The following is a 23,991-nucleotide window of genomic DNA, read 5'->3' on the forward strand; positions in this document are numbered from 1 at the left end:
GCACGGACTGGCAAGTGCTGAGGGGGGACACATTGGAAGAAACTTGCACTGCTACAACAGATTATATCAACTTCTGTGTACAGTCTATCATACCCACAAAAACAGTTAAGGTGTACCCTAATAACAAAACTTATGTAACTAAAGACATTAAACAAGTAATGAATTTGAGAAAATTGGCGTTTAAAAATAAGGATAGAAGAGAGTTACAAAAAACAAATAAAGAATTGAGGGAAAAGTTGAGGAAGGCAAAGAAGGCACACAAGAAACATCTGGAGGAAGCTTTCAAGGCTGGCAATCCACGTAAAACGTGGGATACAATAAAAAGTATGACAGGCATGCCAGGTAAAAACAGGATACCATTTGTGACAAGTGATGAGATAACCTCTGCCACGGAATTGAACACCTTTTTTACAAGGTTTGAAACCTCTGGGAGTACGGAGAGATGCAGGAAGGTGTTGGAGTCAGTCACGATGGGCTCCGAGGATAGAGTGACAATTACAGTGGGTCAGGTGGAAAAAGTATTTGGTCAGCTTAATTCACGTAAAGCCACCGGCCCGGACAACATCAGTGCCTCTATCCTGAAAACTTACAGCAAGGAGCTAGCACCAGTGTGGCAACCCATCTTCCAACAATCCATGGATACGCACACGGTCCCTGTGGCCTGGAAAACATCGCATATCATTCCCCTACCAAAGAAATCATGCCCCAAGGAGTGTAATGACTTCAGACCCGTGGCTTTAACATCCGTATTAATGAAGTCATTGGAAAAAATCGTAGCAAATGAGCTCTCTCAGTCTGTACAGGATATCCTGGATCCGTTCCAATTCGCATATAGGCAACATCGTAGCACGGAGGATGCTGTCGGCACTCTTACGCATCTGGTCTCAAAACATCTGGACACCCCGAAAATAAAGCCATATGCCAGGGTACTGTTCATTGACTTCTCCTCTGCATTTAATACAATAAAACCGGACATATTGTTATCTAAAATGGCCCTAATGGGTACGAATCCATATCTTATTCATTGGTACTGTTCATTCCTCACTAACAGGCAACAGCTGGTTAGGGTCAATAACACCTATTCACCCATGGTCACAACCAGCTGCGGTGCCCCTCAAGGATGTGTTAGCTCTCCTTTGCTCTTCACACTCTATACCAACGACTGTGTTACCTTTGCACCCAACCATCATATCATCAAATTTTCTGATGATACTGCTCTGGTAGCTTTGATGAAGGAGGGGGAAGGGGCTGAACTTTATGTGCAAACAGTGAATAATCTTGTAGAGTGGTGCGATGAAAATGCTATCATTCTCAATACACAGAAAACGGAAGAGATCATCTTCGGCACCTCTCATGAATGCCATATTACACCATTAATCATCCATAATCAAATCATAAAACAAAAATCATCATTTAAATATCTTGGAGTGTATGTGGACTGTGACCTTTCCTGGACCTATCATGTAGACTACATCTGCGGAAAGGTACAACAGAGAATTTATTTTTTAAGGAGACTTAGGTCATTCGGAGCGAGTAGTGAAATCCTGTCTCTTTTCTTTGTGTCAACCATTCAAAGCATTCTGCAGTATGGAGGCGCAGTGTGGTTTGGGGGCCTCTCAGCTCATTTGAAGGCCAGGATTTTCAGGCTCCTGGGAATTTGTTCCAAATTGGTGGGAAAGTCGGTTGAGAAGGCGTTTATTGAAAGTCATGAAGTACATACTGTACGATTGGCTCATAAAATCACCCAAGATTATGCCCATGTGTTGAATCAAGAGTATCAACTCCTGCCCTCGGGGAGACGCTATAGGGTCCCGGAGTGCAGGAAGAACAAATATAAACACTCATTTGTTCCTCTGTCTATATCGATGCTGAATCAACACATGAGGGGAAAGAAGTGATAGTTTTCCCCCCACTTGCATTTCAATATATGTATATATTTATGGCTATTGAAGAACACTTCTGCAGGGCGGAGTACCCATAATATTATGGAAGTAATTTTGTATACTTTTTATTGATGACTGTATGTTTTTGTTTTTAGTTTGTGTGTGCTATAATTGTTGGAGCTTGTATTGCAAGACAAATTTCCGTGTACACGGACAATAAAGTACTATCTTATCTTATCTTATCTTATCTTATTGTATTAGAAACTCTGGTAGGAGGGGCATCAATGAGCGCTAGGGGGGGCACGGCCCTCGAATGCCCCACCATAGCGCCGACCCTGTCCAGAATAAAAGCTAAATATTGGGTCACCTTATTCAGAATATCGACAGCAATCGATCGATTATTTAACTTCATCTGCTCATGTTCACAGTCATTTTGGATGATATTTGACATTTCTTTGATAATTAAAGAAATGTTTTCCGAGTGAGGAAGGAGTCTTTGTTAAAGTAATAATGGACAAATGTTACAAGAAACATTGGTAACGCTTCCTTTTACAGTACAGTACTTATGTGTACTTACAGTGTACTTACCTAGAAAGTACTGTCTAATATGAGGTAAGTACATGGGTTAGGGGTAGGTTCAGGGTTAGTACCTAGTTATTACCCAGTAATTATAATTACTATAATAAGTACAGAGTAAGTACATGGGTAACAGGACTGTAAAAGGAAGCGTTACCGAAACATTTAGCAGATTGATCACATTGTCGGGTAACACTTTTATTTCGATGGTTCACTTTAGATGATTTTACTAACTAACTTTGCAGCTACATGTCAATAAGACATATAAGTTACTTATAGTCAGTCGAATGTCTGTTGGTGAGCATCAAAATAAAGTGTTATCAGATATTAAGCGGACAGTTGCGAATAGCGCTGGCCGGTATGACAATATATATATCGTAACCACGGTATAAAATGTGCTATATTGTGTGTGTGTATATAGCAGAAAGTAAATAAATTGCACTATTGACACTTCAGAGTGATGAAATGCATGAATGAGAGTATAAAGTGTGGGACGTGCTTGATGTTAAAGAGTTATAAGAGCAAAAGATGAACAGAAAGCTGCCTCTCTCAGAAGACCATCGGGAATTTAGGACGTGCTCGATGTTAAAAAGTGTGAAGCAAATTAAGCAGTGATGCGGTCACACACTGACTGACACACAGCGTAAGTGCGAACATAGAGAGTCTCTTCTCTTTCACGTCTTGTTGCGCTTGAATGGTCGAATACAAACGCAAATGTCAAAATGCCCATCGTGTGGAGTGAACACAGCCGGTTATGTCTCAATTTAAAGTAAACCGTGTAAACCGGATGTGTATCAGTGTAATTGATCTGTGCGTTTGGTCTTAAAGTGACAGTAGCCTAATTATAATAAACCTGCTGCTCTGTGTCATTAATGTTAATCAAACTAAAGAGAAAATAACGTTCTGCTCTAGTCTGAATAACTTTTTTAGCTTTAATATTTAATTCATACTGTAGAGACTATGCAATTTTTTTATTTTTACATTACATTTCTATACTAATTCTAGCTACGTTGAATTGTACCTGAAATCTTTGTTTAATTCATATTTTTGTTATATTGTCCTGTATAATTTGTCCAATTGTTTGTAATCTTCTTCTTTTTTTAATAACAGAAATGAGATAAAATAACTCAAATTAACTGTATTGTGATGCATATACTTATCGTGAAATAAAATTTCTCATATCTTGAAATAAGAATTTGAAATCACCCAACCCTAGTTGCAAAGTTACTTATAGATAGTGTAACCCATTGTTGCGTGTTATTGTTATGGACAAATGTGTGTGAGAGAGCTGACTGGACATACTTCACTGTTCATTTTTAACATGTAAAAATTTAACATTTATTATTTTCTTCATTTGCCTATTTGCCTTCATTATTATTTTGAATTGCCTAAATTATGATTGAAATCACTTAAAAAAGGAAAATACAGTTCAGTCTGCAGCAAGTCTGTCATATAGGCTACATAAAAGTAGCCTATATGTTTTTATAGCCTATAGCCTTTTGTTTTGTAATTAGGCTCTCGAAAATTATATAAAAATTTGGATTCTGTTTATCGGCCAATATATCGGTTATCGGTTATAAAGAATTATCGGTATCGGCCAAAATTTCGGTGCATCCCTAGTGAATATTGTGATAATTATGGAATATTCCGTCTTATTTATTTGGCATTAAGTTTCATAAAGAATCATTAGCCTAGTTTCACGATCCTCGCGATTTGAGTGGCACACAACATGCAACTATTTATGATTATCTGTACTAGTTTTGGATCAGTCTTGTGTTTAGCTGTAGCTCTGTTACAGGAGATTGAGTTGTGAGCGGCTGTGTCACAATATTGAGCATTAAACAAGCATTAATCTTTCATTTGCTAAGACAAGTTACCATAAACAAATACCGTCTATCCAGGTTTATCCACTTTTAATAGTAGTCCCGTCTTAAGCAAACATTTACAGCTCACACATTTTGCTAAATTATAATAGATTTAACAACGTAGGTTAAAAAAGTCTTGATAATTAAATCAAATTGACGTTTCTCGCTCTCTCTCACAGGCTGGAACGGTGCGGGACTCCATGGCTAAGTCTCTCTACAGCGCTCTCTTCGACTGGATCGTGTTCAGGATCAATCATGCCCTGCTCAACCAAAGGGACTTGGAAGAGTCGGCCAAGGTAAAATCATTTTTACTGATAAATCCCAAAGAATGAGGATGGTAAGTTCTGGATGTGGAGTCATCTGACATATATTACATTACACAGCAGGAATATGAGTTCATCTGACACAGACGCACCCTGTTTTTCTGTGGCTCTCTCTGCTTTAATCTCTAAATTATGAATGGAGACATTATGTAATGGGATATATTCAGCCACACTGACTGAGCCCCTGCTGTTATGTATTCACTAGCAGATTTCTGCTGAACATTATGCTAGTCAAGCCTGAAATAAACTTTATATAAGTGTGTGAACATTCTAGCGTGGTTAAATGCACTGTTGCATTCAGGGCTCAACACTTATGTTTTTTAACGTGCCACAATAAAACATGCACAAGTAAGCATGAGAAAACAGCTAATCAGTTATGACAGAATAGTGTGACTTTACGTTCTGATAAACCCAAATTTATATTTTTTACTTAATTTAACAGGCTGCAAAAACAGCATCTCATGTTAACCTGGTTCATCTTCTGAACATTAACTCACAAAAACACAATGTTCAGTCTCTGACGTGTAGTTGCACGTGGCTTTCTGCACTTGATGAAGGCATGAAAATAAGAATGTGTTTTATGTCGGCCATGAAACTAATATTTATAATGTGCATTTGGAAACACAACATGTGCCAACAAACTTGTAACGAGAATAATTTTTAAATTCATTTTCAACAAATGAGAAGCTTAAGGTTTCCCGCCAAAATAAAAGTTCTATGGTTTAACGATTAAAAAATGAAGGTTTAACGATTTCAAATACAGGCAATTACTACTAATACTAAAACTAAACTATATACTATACTATCATCAATACTATAACTAATACTCAGTGAGTTAATTTGTTTAATAGTAGAAGTATTAGTATTAGTTCCATGATAATACTATTGTACTGTAAAATAAAACTGTATTAATAATAATATATTTTTTTACAACTAGGATTACTGTACTTATATTTATGACCATCTTCATTTCTTAATCGTTAAACCATAGAGCTTTTATTTTGGCGGGACACCTTAAGCTTCTCATTTGTTGAAAATTAATTTAAAAATGATTCTCGTTACAAGTTTGTTGGCACATGTTGTGTTTCCAAATGCACAGTATAGGCAACACAAACTCACTGAGTTTGTGTGAAGTAGCATTCACAGCGAACCAAGCGTGTAAATGAACACAGTGCCGTGCTTCACTCTGAAACACACAGCACATAAGACTATAATTATACAGTCCCTCCAGAAAAACGCGATTATGCGATCGCATGATTTAAGTCCGCATATTTATGCGCGGGCCGCATTTTTTTCATATTTGCCGCACTTTCGCCGCATAAATTGCCGATTTCCGTGCAAAATATGCGGGGCTTGCATGATTTCATAATCCTCGCATTTTCGTTGCAAAAAAGTCACATATATCTGAGCAGAAAGTTGAAAAATGTTGCGTTTGCTTCACACAAGAGCAGCCGTTTCCCCCCGTTGCCATGGGAACGTTATGAAGTGACGTAATTACGCGACGTGAACATCATCTAAAGCTGTAAAACAGGAGCACACTTAATTTTTTTATATTTCATTTATTCATTTTTACTGAAGTTGTAGCATATTCCTTTTGTAAAGCTACAGAACTTGTTTGACTCATCAATGTTTTGTAAGTTTGATGTGTTTATTAAGGTCTTGTAACGCGTTGTGTCGGGAAGAAAAATGGGGATAGCTCACAGCTGAAGTTATTGCAGAGGCCAGGCAGACTCACGGAGACAACTCGCACTTTATTCCCAAATCAAACTCGTATAACTGTCTGTCACACGTTCTACCGTCCACATCGTTACTTAATAAACCAAATAAGATAAAAGAAGTAGCATCAAACAGAAATTACCCGCACACATGTGGTGTTCGAGGCGCACATACAATATAATACTGCAGACAGTTCAACAGTGAGCGCGCAGCTCTTAAAGGGGCCACACCTTATTTCCACTCGTTACAGTCTGAAATAAAACAAGATGAGAAATTAAATATTCCCAGCACTTTCTGTGATGTAGTTATGCTTGCTTCATTTTTTTTTGCAAGTTCCCGCAAATTTTTTTGCAAGTTCCCGCAATTTTTTTTTGCAAGTTCCCGCATTTTTTTTTTGCAAGTTCCTGCAATTTTTTTTGCAAGTTCCCCCGCAATTTTTTTTGCAAGTTCCCCCGCAATTTTTTTTGCAAGTTCCCCCGCAATTTTTTTTGCAAGTTCCCCCGCAATTTTTTTTGCAAGTTCCCGCAATTTCTTTTGCAAGTTCCCGCAATTTCTTTTGCAAGTTCCCGCAATTTCTTTTGCAAGTTCCCGCAATTTCTTTTGCAAGTTCCCGCAATTTCTTTTGCAAGTTCCCGCAATTTCTTTTGCAAGTTCCCGCAATTTCTTTTGCAAGTTCCCGCAATTTCTTTTGCAAGTTCCCGCAATTTCTTTTGCAAGTTCCCGCAATTTCTTTTGCAAGTTCCCGCAATTTCTTTTGCAAGTTCCCGCAATTTCTTTTGCAAGTTCCCGCAATTTCTTTTGCAAGTTCCCGCAATTTCTTTTGCAAGTTCCCGCAATTTCTTTTGCAAGTTCCCGCAATTTCTTTTGCAAGTTCCCGCAATTTCTTTTGCAAGTTCCCGCAATTTCTTTTGCAAGTTCCCGCAATTTCTTTTGCAAGTTCCCGCAATTTCTTTTGCAAGTTCCCGCAATTTCTTTTGCAAGTTCCCGCAATTTCTTTTGCAAGTTCCCGCAATTTCTTTTGCAAGTTCCCGCAATTTCTTTTGCAAGTTCATATCATATCAACTATCATATTCAGCTGCTATAATAATTACACTCAAATAAAAACACAAATGTTTGTATACAACTCAGTTGTACATAAGGTAGTTTTCATAAACACTTATCTTCATGACAAATGTATTCAAGCATACATTAATAAGTAAAAGTAAATAAGCTCCCCTTTAGTGTTTTTATAGCTAACTATTGAACTGTGAACATTTGATAACTTTGCTGAGATAAATGCAACGTTAAGTAGCATTTGCACAAGCTGTTTTATTGACATCTTTCCACGGTTGAAACACTGATTAAGCGTGAGTCATAGTTAATTTAGGTATTTTGTGATGCATCTTTCAACATAACTTTTGTTGTTAATGCATGTTTTCTCATGCCACTACTTGTATTAAAGTGGATGAAAAACTCACTGAGGCGCTACAGCAATCTGTCTTACGTCACATTTAAGAGCGTCAAAACGCCATTATTATTGGAATTTTGTGATAAAATGGACAGAATTTAAAAGTTGAGACTTTGTTTCACAAGTGACAAAGCTTTTTGTGATTGTTGGATGGGAGGCGTTACAAATAATGTTTGGTTTAGGGAAAACCCTGGCTTGAACTACAGGGGATTTATAGAGCATTTGATAGATTTATAAAGCATTTATTGCATATATAGAGATTTACAGGTGATTTACACCTTTTTACATGTGATTTACAGGTGATTTACATCTTTATAAATGATTTACACATTTAATTGGTAATTTGCAGGTGATTTACACATTGTTACAGGTGATTTACATGTAATTTACACCTTTTTACAGGTGATTTACAGGTGATTTGCACCCTTTTACATGTGATTTACACATTTTTATAGATGGTTTACACCTTTTTACAGAAGATTTACAGGTGATTAATTTACACCTTTTACAGGTGATTTACACGCTGTTTTTTTAACTGTTAATGCATTATTGTCACGTTAACTTGCTCTAAATCCAGCACTAGAGAGACTTTCTTCACTCACAGTATGAGTTGCAGTCTGACACGTTTTTCCGCCCCTTTTTATTAACAGGATATAATCGGCCCTGATCATCAGCTGTTTTTAAACAATAGTGAAAATAATAGGTTTTATCTGCCGATAATCGTTACATCGGTGCAGCTCAAATAATCATACATGGTTAAATCGCAGCCTTTGTGAATCTACTCTCATTTGGCACTTGAAGAGTGTTCATTTTTGACTCTGTTGACAACTAATAATTCACACGTGGTAAATGCAGCTGAAATGGTCACACTGTATATCCCTGATCTTGATGAGCAAGCATTGACTAAACCGTAGACATATTGTTAGCTAGCTGATTGATGACACATCTAGTTTAATAACGCAGACTTTTGAACCAGATCTCCCCCTACGTTTTTTTACTGCCACAATGACACAAGAACGCTTTAAATTGACTTGTACTTTTCTGTTCTTAATGTTCCTTGCATCTCATCATCTTTTCAGATCCTGGCCATCGGGGTTCTCGATATCTTTGGCTTTGAAGACTATGAGAACAACAGCTTCGAACAATTCTGCATCAACTTCGCCAACGAAAGACTTCAGCACTATTTCAACCAGCACATCTTTAAGCTGGAGCAGGTAATGTTTTATTTTTATCTTTTATTTGAAAGCTGAGACTCAAGATTTTAGCCTAATAACTGATTTATTGCCAGCAATTATGACAGAATAAATGAAGTGCACCGATATTGCTTGACTGAATGTTTTTGGCAAAATTATAGGTTTGCTATCTTTACATTTGTACACTTTCAACGTGAATTCCTGAATTTCTTTTTTTAACCTTTATTTACATAGCGATTTTTACAATACTGATTGTTTCAAAGCAGCTTTACAGAGATAACAGGAAAATAATGCAAAAAAGTTTTTTTCTAGAAGAAAATAGTGTCATAGTCCAGCTTACGTAAGTTCAGTGATGGTTCATTTCTGTTGTAAAAAAGTTATTAATTTAGTTCATTTATATATACAGCCGCTCTGGAGAAAACAGTGATGTCATCGTCCAGCTCAGTTCAGTTCTTATATAACGGTGTCAAAGCAGACAGATCAATAATAGCGTTGAATATCATTGAATCAGCCCAGGTTATATATTCTACCGATGGAGGTTAATGGGAAAATGTGTTTTCCATTACTGGTGCTTGCTTTAGACTAACGTCAGTAAGTTTAGGGACCAGAATGTCATACAAACCTGTGTTTTATGAGAGTAAACATTCCTTGAATATAATTAAATTCATCCTACAAAACGAGGGAATTGTAACCATTACGGAAGTCTTTAATAGGTTGGGTTGATGGACGCCTCGGGCTGTGTGATCATGTGACGTAGAGTTTCGTACTAAATAAACCGTTTGATAATGAGACAACAAAAAAGGGTTACTTTACTCCAACCTCAGACAAAGAATTGTGTCTCTGTAATAATGTGTGTTTTCTCAACGAGGTCGTTCTCCTAGGATGACTAAAGAGGCAACCAATTACGATAATGACAGCCTGTCAAAGCCGTGCCTTTGTGACGCACCTCAAACTATATGCTTCTGCTCAAAGAGGGTTTGTTAGTTTAATTTTCTAGTCAGTCCAGAGTCCAGATTTGATAAACTAACTTTGACAGATTTGCTTGCACAAGGCACATTTATCCACATAAATCACACACTGTCACAGGACGTGTCGCTTTATGCAGATGTGTAAATAACACACTATCACTTGTGGGTTTAGCACGTCTTGTGACAAATGATCCATGTGAAGGTGTGATCTAAGTCAAATCTGCTTCATTTTATAATATAATATCATTTTTGTTTGCTTGATGATACTGGAACTGCATCTTTTTTTAGTGCCATCAAGCAATCTGTGTTTACATGACATAAATTACCCATGATGACTCCATTAATATAGTGCAACATGACGTCATTTACCCATGACTCTCCATATTTATTTTCTCTCTATTTTCTATGACTCTATTTTCTCCATAGGCAAATGTATTTTTACGATGACCTGTAAACCTTTAAAGACAGCCTTGCTCTGAGCTGTGAGGTTGTTAATCCATGGTATTTGCTTCTATTGAAGCCTTCAGCCTGCATTATTTCAGCTTATATTTAAAATAATTATGTTTAACAGTGGAATTTGTGGAGAAAACTACATTACCCATGATGCTGTACAGAAAATTCCACCAATCAAAGAATCGCCACAAGCAAGAGCTCTTTAGCTCCGCCCACTCCTATGCTCTCAAAATACGTGAATATTTGTGTGTATATAATGACTAGTTTTGTATTTCTCCATTGTTTGTAATTCCATTATGCTGTCCGCAATGCTTCATGGGATTGTAGTTCTTTCCCTCTTTATAGCCATAAGTTCACAGTCTTAAGTTGTACTTTTGTCATTTTGTCTGATTATCAAATACTTTTTTGCTGCTTCTTTGCAACGTTTGTAATGTTTTGATTCACCTTTTAGCTGGTTGGCTGGTGCCATGGCTTATAACGCTTTAATTCTTTAAATCTCTATAGGCTCTGCAAGGTTGTTTCCGCCACAGAAAACGACTTTTTATCTCACAATTCTAACTTTTTTTTCTTGCAATTATGAGTTATAAAATCAGAATTGCATGATATAAACTCGCAATTGCGAGAAATTAAGTCAGAATTGTGAGATTTATAAAGTCACAATTAGGAGTTATAACGTCAGAATTGTGATGTAAAGAGAAAAAATTCAGAATTGTGACTTTATATCTCTGACTTTCAGGGAAAATGAGTTATCTTTTAAAATGTTTTATTCTGTGGTGGAAACAAGCTTTCATAATAGGCACATGGCATTTACAGCTCAAGTGAAAAATCATAAGGGCGTATTATAACTGATGTATTGTATGGCATAAAGTAAAACATGAACAATATCTTGAGCTTGCGTTCACCTCTGACCTTATTTCAGTCATTTAACCAAAAAGCCATTGATTTCAGGATGATGGAACCAGAAATGCTAAAATCGTAACTAATTTCCAGGTTTTGGCCTATCAAAAAAAAAAGTCATCCCCGCATCACGGTATGGAGAGCTCAGTCTGAACCCACATTGAGGGATTCTGGGTAATTTTGTTAAAAGCGTTTTTGATGTTCTTGTTAATGGCATTTTTGACGGGATTCATTCCCATTGCCACAACAGTTTTGCTGTTTGTTCCTTGATAAAAGTGCAGGAATTTCACTTCGTCTGCCAAGTTCCACGCTTTAATTGCTCTACGAGTTGGAAACTCTTGGTTTCAGATGTCAGGAATGAATTCACATCCTGAGTTTACTGCCAAGTATGCCGTGTGCTAATGTTTAATATAGACCATACCCAGGTTATCTACACTAAACATGCAATATGCAGATTCATAGTTTATGAGCATTAGTTAATGTTTGACTGAGAAAAAAGTTAACTTGCATTAGTTAGGATTGTTTGCCTGAGTTTAGGTTAGTGTTAGATTATAGACAGGAAAACAAAGTCCTTCTTGGCATACTTGCCATCTGATGCCCATAAATACAGGCATGCTGGAGCCAGACACAACACCACACATGCTTTCATTAGTCTATTAATGCGCTGTTTTCATTGTGCCATTTATGGAGATGCTGTAAATGGTTTTTATTTGATTTGGAGGCTCTTTGAGTGCATTTCTCTTATCAGCCAAACAGAGTGCATGTGGTTTCTGAAGTGCTTCAGATGAGGGTTAGATTATTAGTACAAGCATTACTTTTAATATTGCTCATACTGTGGGTTGAGGATTTGAACAAACCCAGATACATGTATCATTATGACCAGATATTCATGAGCTTAAAACATTGGAAATGCATCAAACTTCGCTTCCATGAATATGATTATACTGTATACCATATTATCATGCTGCAAAATCTACAGTCAAAAGCTTTCTTGTAATTGTAATCCGCTCTTCCGTATTTAAATGAGAAGTGTAGATCATCTGCTTTATACTTGTGTCGTTTAATGTGCAAACAGGAGAGAGATTCCACTGATTGTACGAAACCCAACCGGGATTACATCCTTTATTGTTTCATTTACTTTCCCAGCGATCTAAGGAAACAGTTGAGGAGAAAAAAGCTACAAAATGTTAAGAATGTCTTTCATATTATTAAACCGCAAAGACCATGAAACCTCGGACCGGCGAAAAGGAAGTCTCCTCTAGAGGAACGTGAAGACACTTTGCAGGCCTGTTGTTTTGTTGTTCTGGTAGCAGGCCAAAAATGAATTACCCGTATAGTTATAACAGGTTTTGTGAGATGTTCGTTCTCATGTTACTCTGTTAGTGATAAAAGAACATAAAAGGAGGATTGAAACATGTTTTTTTTTTATGACACAGACAGTTTCCATAGTCATGAAAACCTGAAAACATCAGTCAATTTTAAAGAGGACCTATTATTCTCTTTTTCAAAGTTTTTTTTGGCCTCTACTAGAACAAGTTTTCATGCTTGAATGTTGATTATTTCCCCCATATTCTCCATTGTTGCGGCTTCTCTCTTCCCAGTCTGTCAGTCACGCTCAGTTTACTTCCTGTCTCTATGAAGCCCCTCCTTCTGAAAAGCACACTGTGCTCTGATTGGTCGACTGGACCAGTGTGTTGTGATTGGTCGAGCGCTTCGAGCGAGTTTGGGAATGTCCCGCCCCTTACCATAACCGCCAGTTTAACACACTACTAACTAACTCAACCAGGCCCCGCCCCTTTATTCTGCGTATGAATTATTTAAATGAGGAATATTGTGACGTGTTTGTTTCCAGAAGAAAATCACGACTACAATGGAGGCGTTTCAGGGAGTTCAGAAACACTGACACTGATATAGAGAATAACTCCCTTTGGAGGGACTTTGTATCTTTGCAGAGCTTTTTCATGCTCAAACAGCAACAATACACACTAAAGAATGTTAAACATATATATATATAAAAAAAGCATAATAGGACCCCTTTAAAATTGGAATGAAAATTTGTAAAACCTTAAACAACCAGGAAATCTGTAATTGTCAATTGAAACCTCATAATTATTGATGTGTTTTGCATTTCTTATAGGAAGAGTACCGAGCAGAAGGCATTACATGGCATAACATTGATTACATCGATAACACCGGCTGCATCAACCTCATCAGCAAGAAGCCCACAGCACTGCTCCACCTACTGGACGAAGAGTGCAAGTACGTCTGAGCTTTACACTGCAAACAATGGAAGCATGAGATAAAGTACTGTGTCATTTATTGCTAGTTAGACCAACGTGGAATCTCTGAATGTAAATGCGAAATGTACTTGAATGTTTTACCTGTAAAACAAAAATATCTGATTACGGTTGTAACATAAAAAACAAAAGAGTAAGGTTCTCTCTTCCTAAAATAGGTGGAAACCTGACTCTCCACATCAGTGTTCCTCATAGCTCAACTCTCTAATGTCTCATTCGTGCTCTTCCTGTGGCTGTGTTGCTTTTTTCTGAAGCTTTGGCAGCAGCTCTCATTCTTCTCAAGACCAGAGGAACTGGAGAGTCATCCTCCCTAGGTGACCACTTTCACTCTCCGGTTCTCGCTAGTGGACCTCGGCAAACTTCCAAACGGGGAAAGAGTTGAAATTAAAACCAATAAATGTAAACATCTGTGATTTCCACATTGCATGATGTGCGATGTTTCATCATCCGTACGGACAGGGTCCTGCGATTCGTGGATTACCTGGAAAGTTTAATCATCATAGCAGGGTTCTCAAGTTTGATCAAAAGCTTGGAGTGAGATCGCATGCGGTTAGGGGAGGAGCCCTAATGGAGCCCCGCCCCCGCCCCCCAATTTTACCCATTGTTAATTTTTAACCAGCACAAATGGAAATTATAACAATTGGTAAATCTGATAAATGACAGAGCAATTAATCACATCAAATATTAGGGCTGGGTATTGACACAAATTTCAAAATTCCATTCGATTTCGATTCACAAGCTTGCAATTCGATTCAATATTGATTATTTTGGATATCAGGTACAATACATGGCAAATTTTCTCAAGGAAAACAAATCTCTTAACTAATGCTGTAAACTATGGGAGTCAGTTGTAGTCTACTAGGCTTCATTAGCCTACTATAATATTGAAGGTAAAAATTAACTGATTTGCTATACAAACACTTAAATTACACTTTTATTTATTTTTATGATAATAAAGTTATATGAAATATAAACATTTAAATGGTGGCTGTCATAAAAACTTGCCAGATTTATGCATTAAATATCGAAGAACATTAAAAATTATAATGAATATGTAATATGGTGCATATATTTAGCAAAATGCTCCTCTTTAGTTTAGAGTTAATTTTTCTAGCTGACTAACGAGTTTATGGTCACATGGTTTCTCTGAGGTAAATGTGACGTTACATGACATTGTTTACAAGTTGTTTTACTGACGTCTTTCCACGGTTGAAACACTGATTGAGCGATTCCATGTGACATGATACGGATTTCGATAAGTTGTACTCTATCTTTTAACACACTTTCAGACGTTCATTCGTGTTTATTTCGCGCTGTAACTGGTATTATTAAGCCGGAAGAGGAGATCATGTGCGCTCCGCGCTGCTGCTTCTCTTGAGCTGAGCTGAGCCAGAGCGATCTCACGCCACAGCGCCAAAACGCTATTTATGTTTTTGAATTTCGTAAGAAAATGGACGTAATTTGAGACTTTATTTAGTATCAATAGTAACAAAGCACGAAGATTATTGCGATTTATTGGATGGGATGCGCGCTACAATGTAACATTCATTCATCAAATGAAAACAGGATGACTAATCGATTCTTGAGATTTAAGAATCGATATCGGTTCGTAAAAATGAGAATCAATATTTTTTTACCCAGCCCTATCAAATATACTCTTTAATGTTATATTTCAAAATGACAAATATACAAAAATATAACAAATTGCTCCAAACAGTTTGGAAAAACAAATCTTTTTGCATTTTGAATGTGTCTAGTCGAAATGGTGTAATGATTTATTGTGTGGTGGGACATTGTGAACAAATGGACATATTAGAGTACTAAGGTGTGTGTGTGTTTTGTGTTGTCGTCTGCTTTAATACATGTAGCCTTAATGTAACTAGAAAGACTATTAATAATATATAATTTAAAATAAAATGAAGAAATACATCTTCATTCCTTCCCATACCCACTAACATTTCCATTAGTTTCAGATAAAGCTAGCCAAACTGAGCCAAAGCTTCTGGCCTGGTTGCAAAGTAGTTGTAGAGTTTTTGACTGCATCAATAATAATGTATACGATGGGCTATATATTAAATGTTCTAGCCTAAAAATGTTAGACAAGCTTTCTTCCAACTTACCTTTTCCATCATGATGTGTGTCCGCACGATATTGTTGGTTACCTAGTAACGAACGTACGGTGGCCGAGAACGTTCAGTCAACTTCCGTGTGTTTGCGCATCTATGTTGCCTAGTAACGAATGCAATCTGGCCGAGATACGCACTGGCGGCAGGAAACTTCTCTTTGTGTGCCTGCGCCTCGTATACAACGTTATAAAGCTTGCAGGACAACTTGGTTGGCATTGCCTTTTCAGCGTGAGAAATACACGGTGTGGCGTGTGAGCGTGTGAACTGGTTGAATTGCGTGTGTCATTTACACGTGTTGTCAGTCCTGTCAGTTTAAAAACTCAAGCAAGGCATTCAAGTGCACAAAAGTGCATAAGAGAATAGCAAATTATGTCAAAATGCATGTATCCTCATAAACAGTCAGTTATGTCTTTATGTAAACAATTGAGAAAGAAAACCGATGCGTATCAGTATATTGGATCCGTGCATTCGGTCTTAAAGTGACAGTAGCCTAATATTCCTGCTTCAGTCATTAATGTTAATCAAACAACAAAAGACAAAGACAAAATCACTTTTGTAGCTTTAACAAAGATTAATTACATTTAATTAATACAGTGAAGACTGTGCAGTGTTATTTTACATTTGATTATTCAACTTCTGTATCTGAAAAGCACTGTTTATTTCATTTGTATCTTTGTTCTATTTGTTTATCTATCCGTGTCATTTGTTTATTATCTTCTATGCTGATTCACTCGCCTATAAAATCATTTTAGAATGATAAACTCTTTCCAAATAGAGCTAATCAAGCAAATCGTTTTCATATCGGAATATATATTCAGGAACAACTCTATTTGCTCTAATGCACTCTCTATGCGTTCCAGCTTTCCACAGGCCACCAATCAGACGCTCCTGGACAAGTTCAAGCGCCAGCATGAGCGAAACGACTATATTGAGTTTCCTGCAGTCATGGAGCCGGCCTTCATCATTAAACACTATGCAGGAAAAGTCAAATATGGAGTGAAGGTCAGTGCTATATAGAGCTACACACAGGCCTCTTTCAGTTTTATGCATTGAACACTTTTATAGGACAATTCCGGCGCAAAATGAACCTAGTGGTTAATTACACATGGGCACAGAGTCGACCGTTCTCTGGGATGTGTTTTCATGATAATCGAATGTACCCAGTTTTAGCTCGAACCACTGATTAGCTTATAATGCTAGTATATAGGGCATAGAGTAAGTACAAATAAAGATCGCTAGTTAAGTTAATACCACTAACAAGGCTAAAAATAGCCCCACACTAACACAGTAGCATAATGAGGGTCCCTACATGCAAACCGAAGCATTGAGAACTTTGTAAGTGTACAGAGAGTTTCATAAGAAGATACTTTATAAAGACAGTACACTTTGAGCCATCTTTGGAAAACAGTCTCGGCCAGTCGAACCACGAACGATGTGCTACGTGCTGGTCGATAGGAATTGTTATTAACTATAGGTAGGACTCTGTACCCATGTGTTATTAACCCCTAGGTTCATTTAAAGGTCCCCTGACATGGGGTTATTGTATTATTTTATAATGTTTCCTGGGTTGCCCTTATAATGTTAGTATGTTTTTTAGATCAAAAAGAGTCATAATTTAGAAATAAAAGACATTTTTCCTAGCCTGATTTTAGCCTCTGTTTGAAGGGGAGTGTCTGCTGTGTGTAACCGGCCTCTGCTGTGATTGGCTGACATGCTTGCATATGAAATAGCTACGTATTACATGTGAAACTCTCTCGAATACTTTTACTACAGCTATTATACGTTTTTACTATTACAGCTATCGAGATTAACGAATCGTGAGATGTTTTTAAAGTATTTAGATCTATTCCCATCACATAAAATGTTGCCGTGATGAGCATTGAGCAAACAGTCTGTTGATCGCGAGCATGAAGATCTTATCATTGCAACGCAGTTTCTGCTCTCTCTAATGCTTTCACCAATGCAAACACGATGATGTAAATACAATAAGAGCTTTGTTGTGCAGTGTAACGTGCGTCATTGATTTCATAACGAGTTGTCCAGATAAACTTGCGCTGTGTGGAAAGATTGTTCTTTGATCGCTTTCTGTATAATTTGTTCACAATTTAAATAAGATTATTTTCATCCTACTAAAAGAAACGATGTGAAGTTAATATTTTAGTCACTGGCTTGACTTATGCATAAACCGTATTAAACGATTTTGAGAGAAAGATTACCTGTCTGAACTTGAACAATTACACATCAGAAATTGTTGCTTGGTCGCTCGATGGATTTATTTTCAGACGTTCATCGAGGCCAGCTCTGTATTGGCCCAAGTTGAGGAAACAGTCGTCGGTGAAATGTTTGGACCATACAAAACTTTGGGAAGTTGTGTCGGTGCATTTCCAGAGAAAATAAAATTAACCCATTGTTTCTTCCGAGGCTCGGATGAAGGAACTAAAAAATACTTAAAAAATACATCCGAACACTGATCAACTGCCATGCTTTGCTTGGCCACTGGGGGACCATATACAGGCTAGGCTAGGGGAACTCGTATTAATGTTAAAAAACCTCAGAAAGTGAAAATTTCATGTCAGGGGACCTTTAAGCCAATCTCGGACCAATTTCAGTGTCCATATGTGCCTCTCTGGACCGAATAAGGGAGAAATACTGGGACTAACAAACATGTTGATCCAGCAATATTATACAGCGTGGCAAAATCACACATACTACTCATACTATTTTTACCGTGCCTTTCTATGCCAGAAATAGTGCGAGTAGTATGCGGTTCACATTCTCCCAACATTGAGTCATCTCTCTAGTTGATACATAGTTGAGTGTTGTTTGACCTTGACTGTATAGAAAGAGGGTGTGTTTCCTTTGTCACATGACTCTTTATTTATAGTATGTAATGAGTAACTGTTTGTCGCTCGTGGCATCATAAACGTGACAGTAATGAGTAACTGTGTGTGAAGTCCCAGCATCCCACAGTCCTGGCCCTCAGGGATGTTTATGTTAACAAATCAAGGTCTGGCAATGTGTTGCTTTAGTGCAGTGAAAGATCTGGCACTTCACACTCACTTTTGCTAAAGCCTTAAAACCTATCGTCTTGTTTCCCAGGTAAAACTTTGGCACCAGTAGCACTGAGACGTGCTTGGGTTTTTCATAGACTTTGCAAAATTGTATTTATAAAATTGTGAATCGGTAAGATTTTTAATATTTTTAAGTCTCTTCTGATCACCAAGGCTGCATTTATGTGATTAAAAATACCAAAAAAAAAGTAATATTTTGAAATATTTTTACAATAACTGTTTTCTATTTTAAGATATTTTAAAATTTGATTTATTCCTGTGATGACTGATTACTCCAGTCTTCGGCGTCACACGATCCTTCAGAAATCATTGTAATATAATGATTTGCTGCTCAAGAAACATTTCTGATTATTATCAACGTTGAAAACATTTTACACTACTGTTCGAAAAACTTAACTTAAAGTGACAGTAAAGACATTTATAATGTTACAAAATATTCTATATCAAATAAATGAAATAGAACATTCTATTCATTGAAGAATCCTGAAAAAAGAAATTGTACACAATTGTTTTCAACATTGATAATAATCAATGTTTTTTTCAAATCCACATATTAGAGTGATTTCTGAAGGATCATGTGACACTGTATTTCTGTGATCAAAGCTGAATTTTCAGCATCATTACTCCAGTCTTCATTTTATTTTAAAATGTATTCAAATAGAAACCAGTTATTTTAAATTGTCATAATATTTCACAATATTACAGTTTTTTATGTATTTTAATCAAATAAATACAGCCTTGGTGAACAGAACAGACTTCTTTTAAAAACATTAAAAATCGCACCGATCCCAAACTTTTGAACGGCAGTGTATATCGAACATTATGACTTAAATATTAGGTACAATCTGCGTTGGCTTTTACCCAAGATGTCCCTGAGGTCATAACTTACAATTTGACAAGCAACAATCATAAAAGAAAGAAAAAAAATCACACTGTAAACCCGGCTTTGGCAGAGTTTGATAGTCATGAGTAGCTAAACCTCTTATTTACAATATAAAGCCTTTGTTCATGCGTTACATAATGTCCTCGCTCTCGCTCTTCACTGATGTTTCTCTGGCTTACATTTACATTTATTCATTTAGCAGACGCCTTTGTCCAAAGCGACTTACAATTACAAATGAGGACTAAAGCAAGCGAGTCGTCATGAAGGGGCAAAAACAACACAAGAAGTGCTCAAAATACAGAGTTCAGGCATTGCTCTGAGTAGCAGAAGGAATTAAAGGAAAAGGAAAGAATTATTATTAATTCTTTTTTTTATTTTTTTAAGAGGTTAAGTGCTCACGGAAGAGTAGAGTTTTATATACGAGGCTTGTATCAGTTATATGTTTTAACACTCATGAGTAGCTAAACCTCTTATTTACAATATAAAGCCTTTGTTCATGCGTTACATAATGGCCTCGCTCTCTCTCTTCACTGATGTTTGACTCGCTTCATGAATGATAGAGTATATCAGTATATAATGTACAGGTGAAACTCGAGAAATTAGAATATCGTGCATTTATTTCAGTGATTCAACTTAAAATGTGAAACTAATATATTATATAGACTCATTACATGCAAAGTGAGATATTTCAAGCCTTTATTTGTTATAATTTTGATGATTATGGCTTACAGCTTATGAAAACCCCAAATTCAAAATTAGAATATTGTGAAAAGTTTTTCATAAGCTGCCATCCATAATCATCAAAATTATAACAAATAAAGGCTTGAAATATCTCACTTTGCATGTAATGAGTCTATATAATACATTAGTGTCACCTTTTAAGTTGAATTACTGAAATAAATGAACTTTTGCACGATATTCTAATTTTTCGAGTTTCACCTGTATAAATATATGGATCAGTGGGTCTCGCTCTCTCTCTTCACTGCTGTTTCTCTGGCTTCATGAATGATAGAGTATATCAGTGTATAATATATATATGGATCTGTGGGCCTCGCTCTCTCTCTTCACTGCTGTAATCTCAGTTATCTGACTGTGTGTTTGACCTGCAGGACTTCAGAGAGAAGAACACGGACCACATGCGGCCCGACATCGTGGCGCTCCTCAAGAGCAGTAAGAACGCCTTCATCTGTGGGCTGATCGGCATCGACCCGGTGGCCACCTTCCGCTGGGCCGTTCTCAGGGCCTATTTCAGAGCCATGGTGGCCTTCAGGGACGCCGGGAAGAGACATGTGGACAAACGCAGCGGTGAGTCTTTTAAACCGTTACATGCACCAGGGTTTCCCACAGAAAATGTGTTAGCTAAGCTGGGGTTTGCCGTCACACGGGGGGCGGGGGGATTGGGGGGTTGGAAAAGCACGGCCGCGCCGCTTTCTCCTTCTTTCCACAAGCGCTTGCGCTCCCGTGGCGTCTGCTGTTGCTATGCAACCATGAACTGCGCTCTCCATGATGACGACGAGCACGTATCAGCAAAGGATTAATTGATTTTTAGCGGCTGCATTAGCTTTACTAGGCTACTAGATATATTTATGGAGACGAGAAATAAAAACCCGCCCTGTTCAGCTATGTTCGCCGAGGCACAGGCGCGCCCGGATTTTTTTTTTTTTGACGGCGTAGTTAAAGGGGTAGTTCACCCAAAAATGAAAATGATGTCATTAATGACTCTCCCTCATGTCGTTCCAAGCCTGTAAGACCTCTTCGTAACACAGTTTAAGATATTTTAGATTTAGTCCGAGAGCTTTCTGTCCCTCCATTGTAAATGTATGTACGGTACACTGTCCTTGTCCAGAAAGGAAATAAAGACATCATCAAAGTAGTCCATGTGACATCAGTGGGTTAGTTAGAATGTTTTGAAGCATCGAAAATACATTTTGGTCCAAAAATAACAAAAACTACAACTTTATTCAGCATTGTATTGTGTTCCGGTTCTGTTGTGGATCCGCGTTCAGTGACGCCGCTGACGTAAGACGCTGCTGACGTGTGTCTGGTGCGTCCGTGTATTCGGGTTCAAATAAATATGGTCATAAAGTCTTCCTCGGACGCACCAGACACACGTCAGCAGCGTCTTACGTCAGCGGTGTCACTGAACGCGGATCCACAACAGAACCGGAAGACAATACAATGCTGAATAAAGTCGTAGTTTTTGTTATTTTTGGACCAAAATGTATTTTCGATGCTTCAAAACATTCTAACTAACCCACTGATGTCACATCGACTACTTTGATGATGTCTTTATTTCCTTTCTGGACAAGGACAGTATACCGTACATACATTTTCAATGGAGGGACAGAAAGCTCTCGGACTAAATCTAAAATATCTTAAACTGTGTTCTGAAGATGAACAGAGGTCTTACGGGCTTGAGACGACATGAGGGAGAGTCATTAATGACATCATTTTTGGGTGAACTAACCCTTTAAGGCGGCAGGCGTGTGTTGCTTAGTTTCAGAGTGCTGTGGGAAACCCTGATGCACTTTGTTCCTGGTCACATGCTTGTAGTTTGTACTGATTTTTGACTGATTCTTCAGGCAATGCATGTCTCACTGCCAAATACAAGACCCCTCTTGTGCTAATAAATGTACAGTAGTCAACATTTGAAGTGGATCAAAACCTTTCATCAGTTAAACATGAATTTTGAACAATACCCGTTCTTGTCTTAGATGAACTTTTTTTGATCCACTTCAAATGTTGACGACTGTATTTTTAGGTTATGAAATCAGTGTTTTATGATTCTATTCTGTGCAAATTAACTTGATCAATGTAGTTTTAACCATATTACACTTCTATTACACGCATTTTATTATAAATGATATATTGCATGATATACCTGAAGTTGCAACTGTTCTAAAGAGCTCTAAAAGTGGTCAGTTAAGTTATGGTTAATACTGTATGTAAAACAATTAGCTGTTAAACTGTTACATTTACATCACATCGTCCTTTCATAGAATATCATGCTCTCATTGTAAGATATTGTAACGTGCTATTTATACTGCCGTTCAAAAGAGATGATTTTTTTTTTTTTTTTTTTTTTTTTTTTAACAATAAATGTTTTTTTCACCCAATTAGTGAATTGTTTTTAATGAGTCCTTGGTGAAATTGATTCTTTAATTTAAAACATCGTACTGACCCCAAACTTTTGAACGGTGGTGTATTTTATTTTAAGATTTTTATTTATTTATTTTTATTTATCGTTTCATTATTTTATTTGATATTTTATTCGATATTATAATTTTTTTTATTTTGTGATCTGCAATAACTGGTGGGTTAACGTGAGGGTTTTGCTTTTTGGCATAACATTACATTTAACAGAGTTGTTTGTTTTCAGGGCTCTGTATCTTTTGTCAATCACTCACATTGATCTGTGTAACAATCTTTGCTATTGTGTAAAAGATCTATAGATGTGTTCGATATCTTACCTTTGTAAGTGTGCAATATTAGGGCTACTTTGTATGGATATTTGCTAGCGAATCATGCCGTGTTAGCCCAGCTCCTCTTGCTTGACATCTATTGCCCTGCTCGCCAGCTTTTCAGTATCTATATGCCTTTCTTCCTTAATTACGAGTTTAAGCATTAGTAGTTCATCTATGCTTTGATGCCTCACACATGGTGAGTTTGAACTGTGAGTGCATTATGGGTTTCCTTCGCACTGCATTTCCGATGTGTGAACACCAAAAATCATGTCCATGTAATGTAAACTTTATGCTGATAGTCAGCATGACTGACAACTCTTGTAGACAAGCACATCTTATCTCTCCCTATTTAATCTTTTCTGTCTTCTCTCTTTCTTGTGTGTTGTTGTTTTTTGGCTTCTAAGGGCATGATGCTGCTGCTCCAGTTGTGAAAAGTGTGGATAGCTTTAGTTTTCTGCATCACCCTGTGCATCAGAGAAGCTTAGAGATCCTGCAGAGGTGCAAAGAGGATAAAAACAGTAAGGCTGCCTTTCCTTCATCTCGTCTCCTCACTCCACGCACCCTGAGCCGAGACATGTCGCACAGCCCCTTCAATCTGACCCTTGCGCTTATATAAATATATAAATGCATACCTCATCAGCTACACATACAGTCAAACCAAAAATTATTCAGTAACAAGATATGTCACCCTGGATCACAAAACCAGTCATAAGTCACACGGGTATATTTGTGGGAATAGCCAACAATACATCGTATGGGTCAAAATGATCGATTTTTCTTTTATGCCAAAAATCATTAGTGTTCCATGAAAATATTTAGTAAATTTCCT

At 37.2% G+C, this 23,991-nt stretch overlaps 1 protein-coding gene across 8 annotated transcripts in view; it reads left to right on the forward strand.

Annotated features, from left to right (window-relative positions):
* Window positions 1-23,991, forward strand: part of myo9aa (myosin IXAa) — a 185,195-nt gene that overhangs the window by 106,202 nt on the left and 55,002 nt on the right. For 7 of the 8 annotated variants that reach the window (XM_056233202.1, XM_056233205.1, XM_056233209.1 and 4 more), the window contains 6 exons: window positions 4,504-4,620; window positions 8,890-9,024; window positions 13,459-13,580; window positions 16,605-16,746; window positions 20,808-21,003; window positions 23,567-23,680. In XM_056233202.1, the coding sequence (XP_056089177.1) occupies window positions 4,504-4,620; window positions 8,890-9,024; window positions 13,459-13,580; window positions 16,605-16,746; window positions 20,808-21,003; window positions 23,567-23,680 (826 nt within the window). The remainder of the gene's footprint in view (window positions 1-4,503; window positions 4,621-8,889; window positions 9,025-13,458; window positions 13,581-16,604; window positions 16,747-20,807; window positions 21,004-23,566; window positions 23,681-23,991) is intronic. The other variant, XM_056233208.1, reaches the window with a different exon arrangement.

The sequence above is a fragment of the Rhinichthys klamathensis genome, unplaced genomic scaffold (genome assembly GCF_029890125.1).
Source record: "Rhinichthys klamathensis goyatoka isolate OS25496 unplaced genomic scaffold, OSU_Roscu_1.1 h1tg000362l_1, whole genome shotgun sequence".
Classification (NCBI taxonomy): Eukaryota; Metazoa; Chordata; class Actinopteri; order Cypriniformes; family Leuciscidae; genus Rhinichthys; species Rhinichthys klamathensis.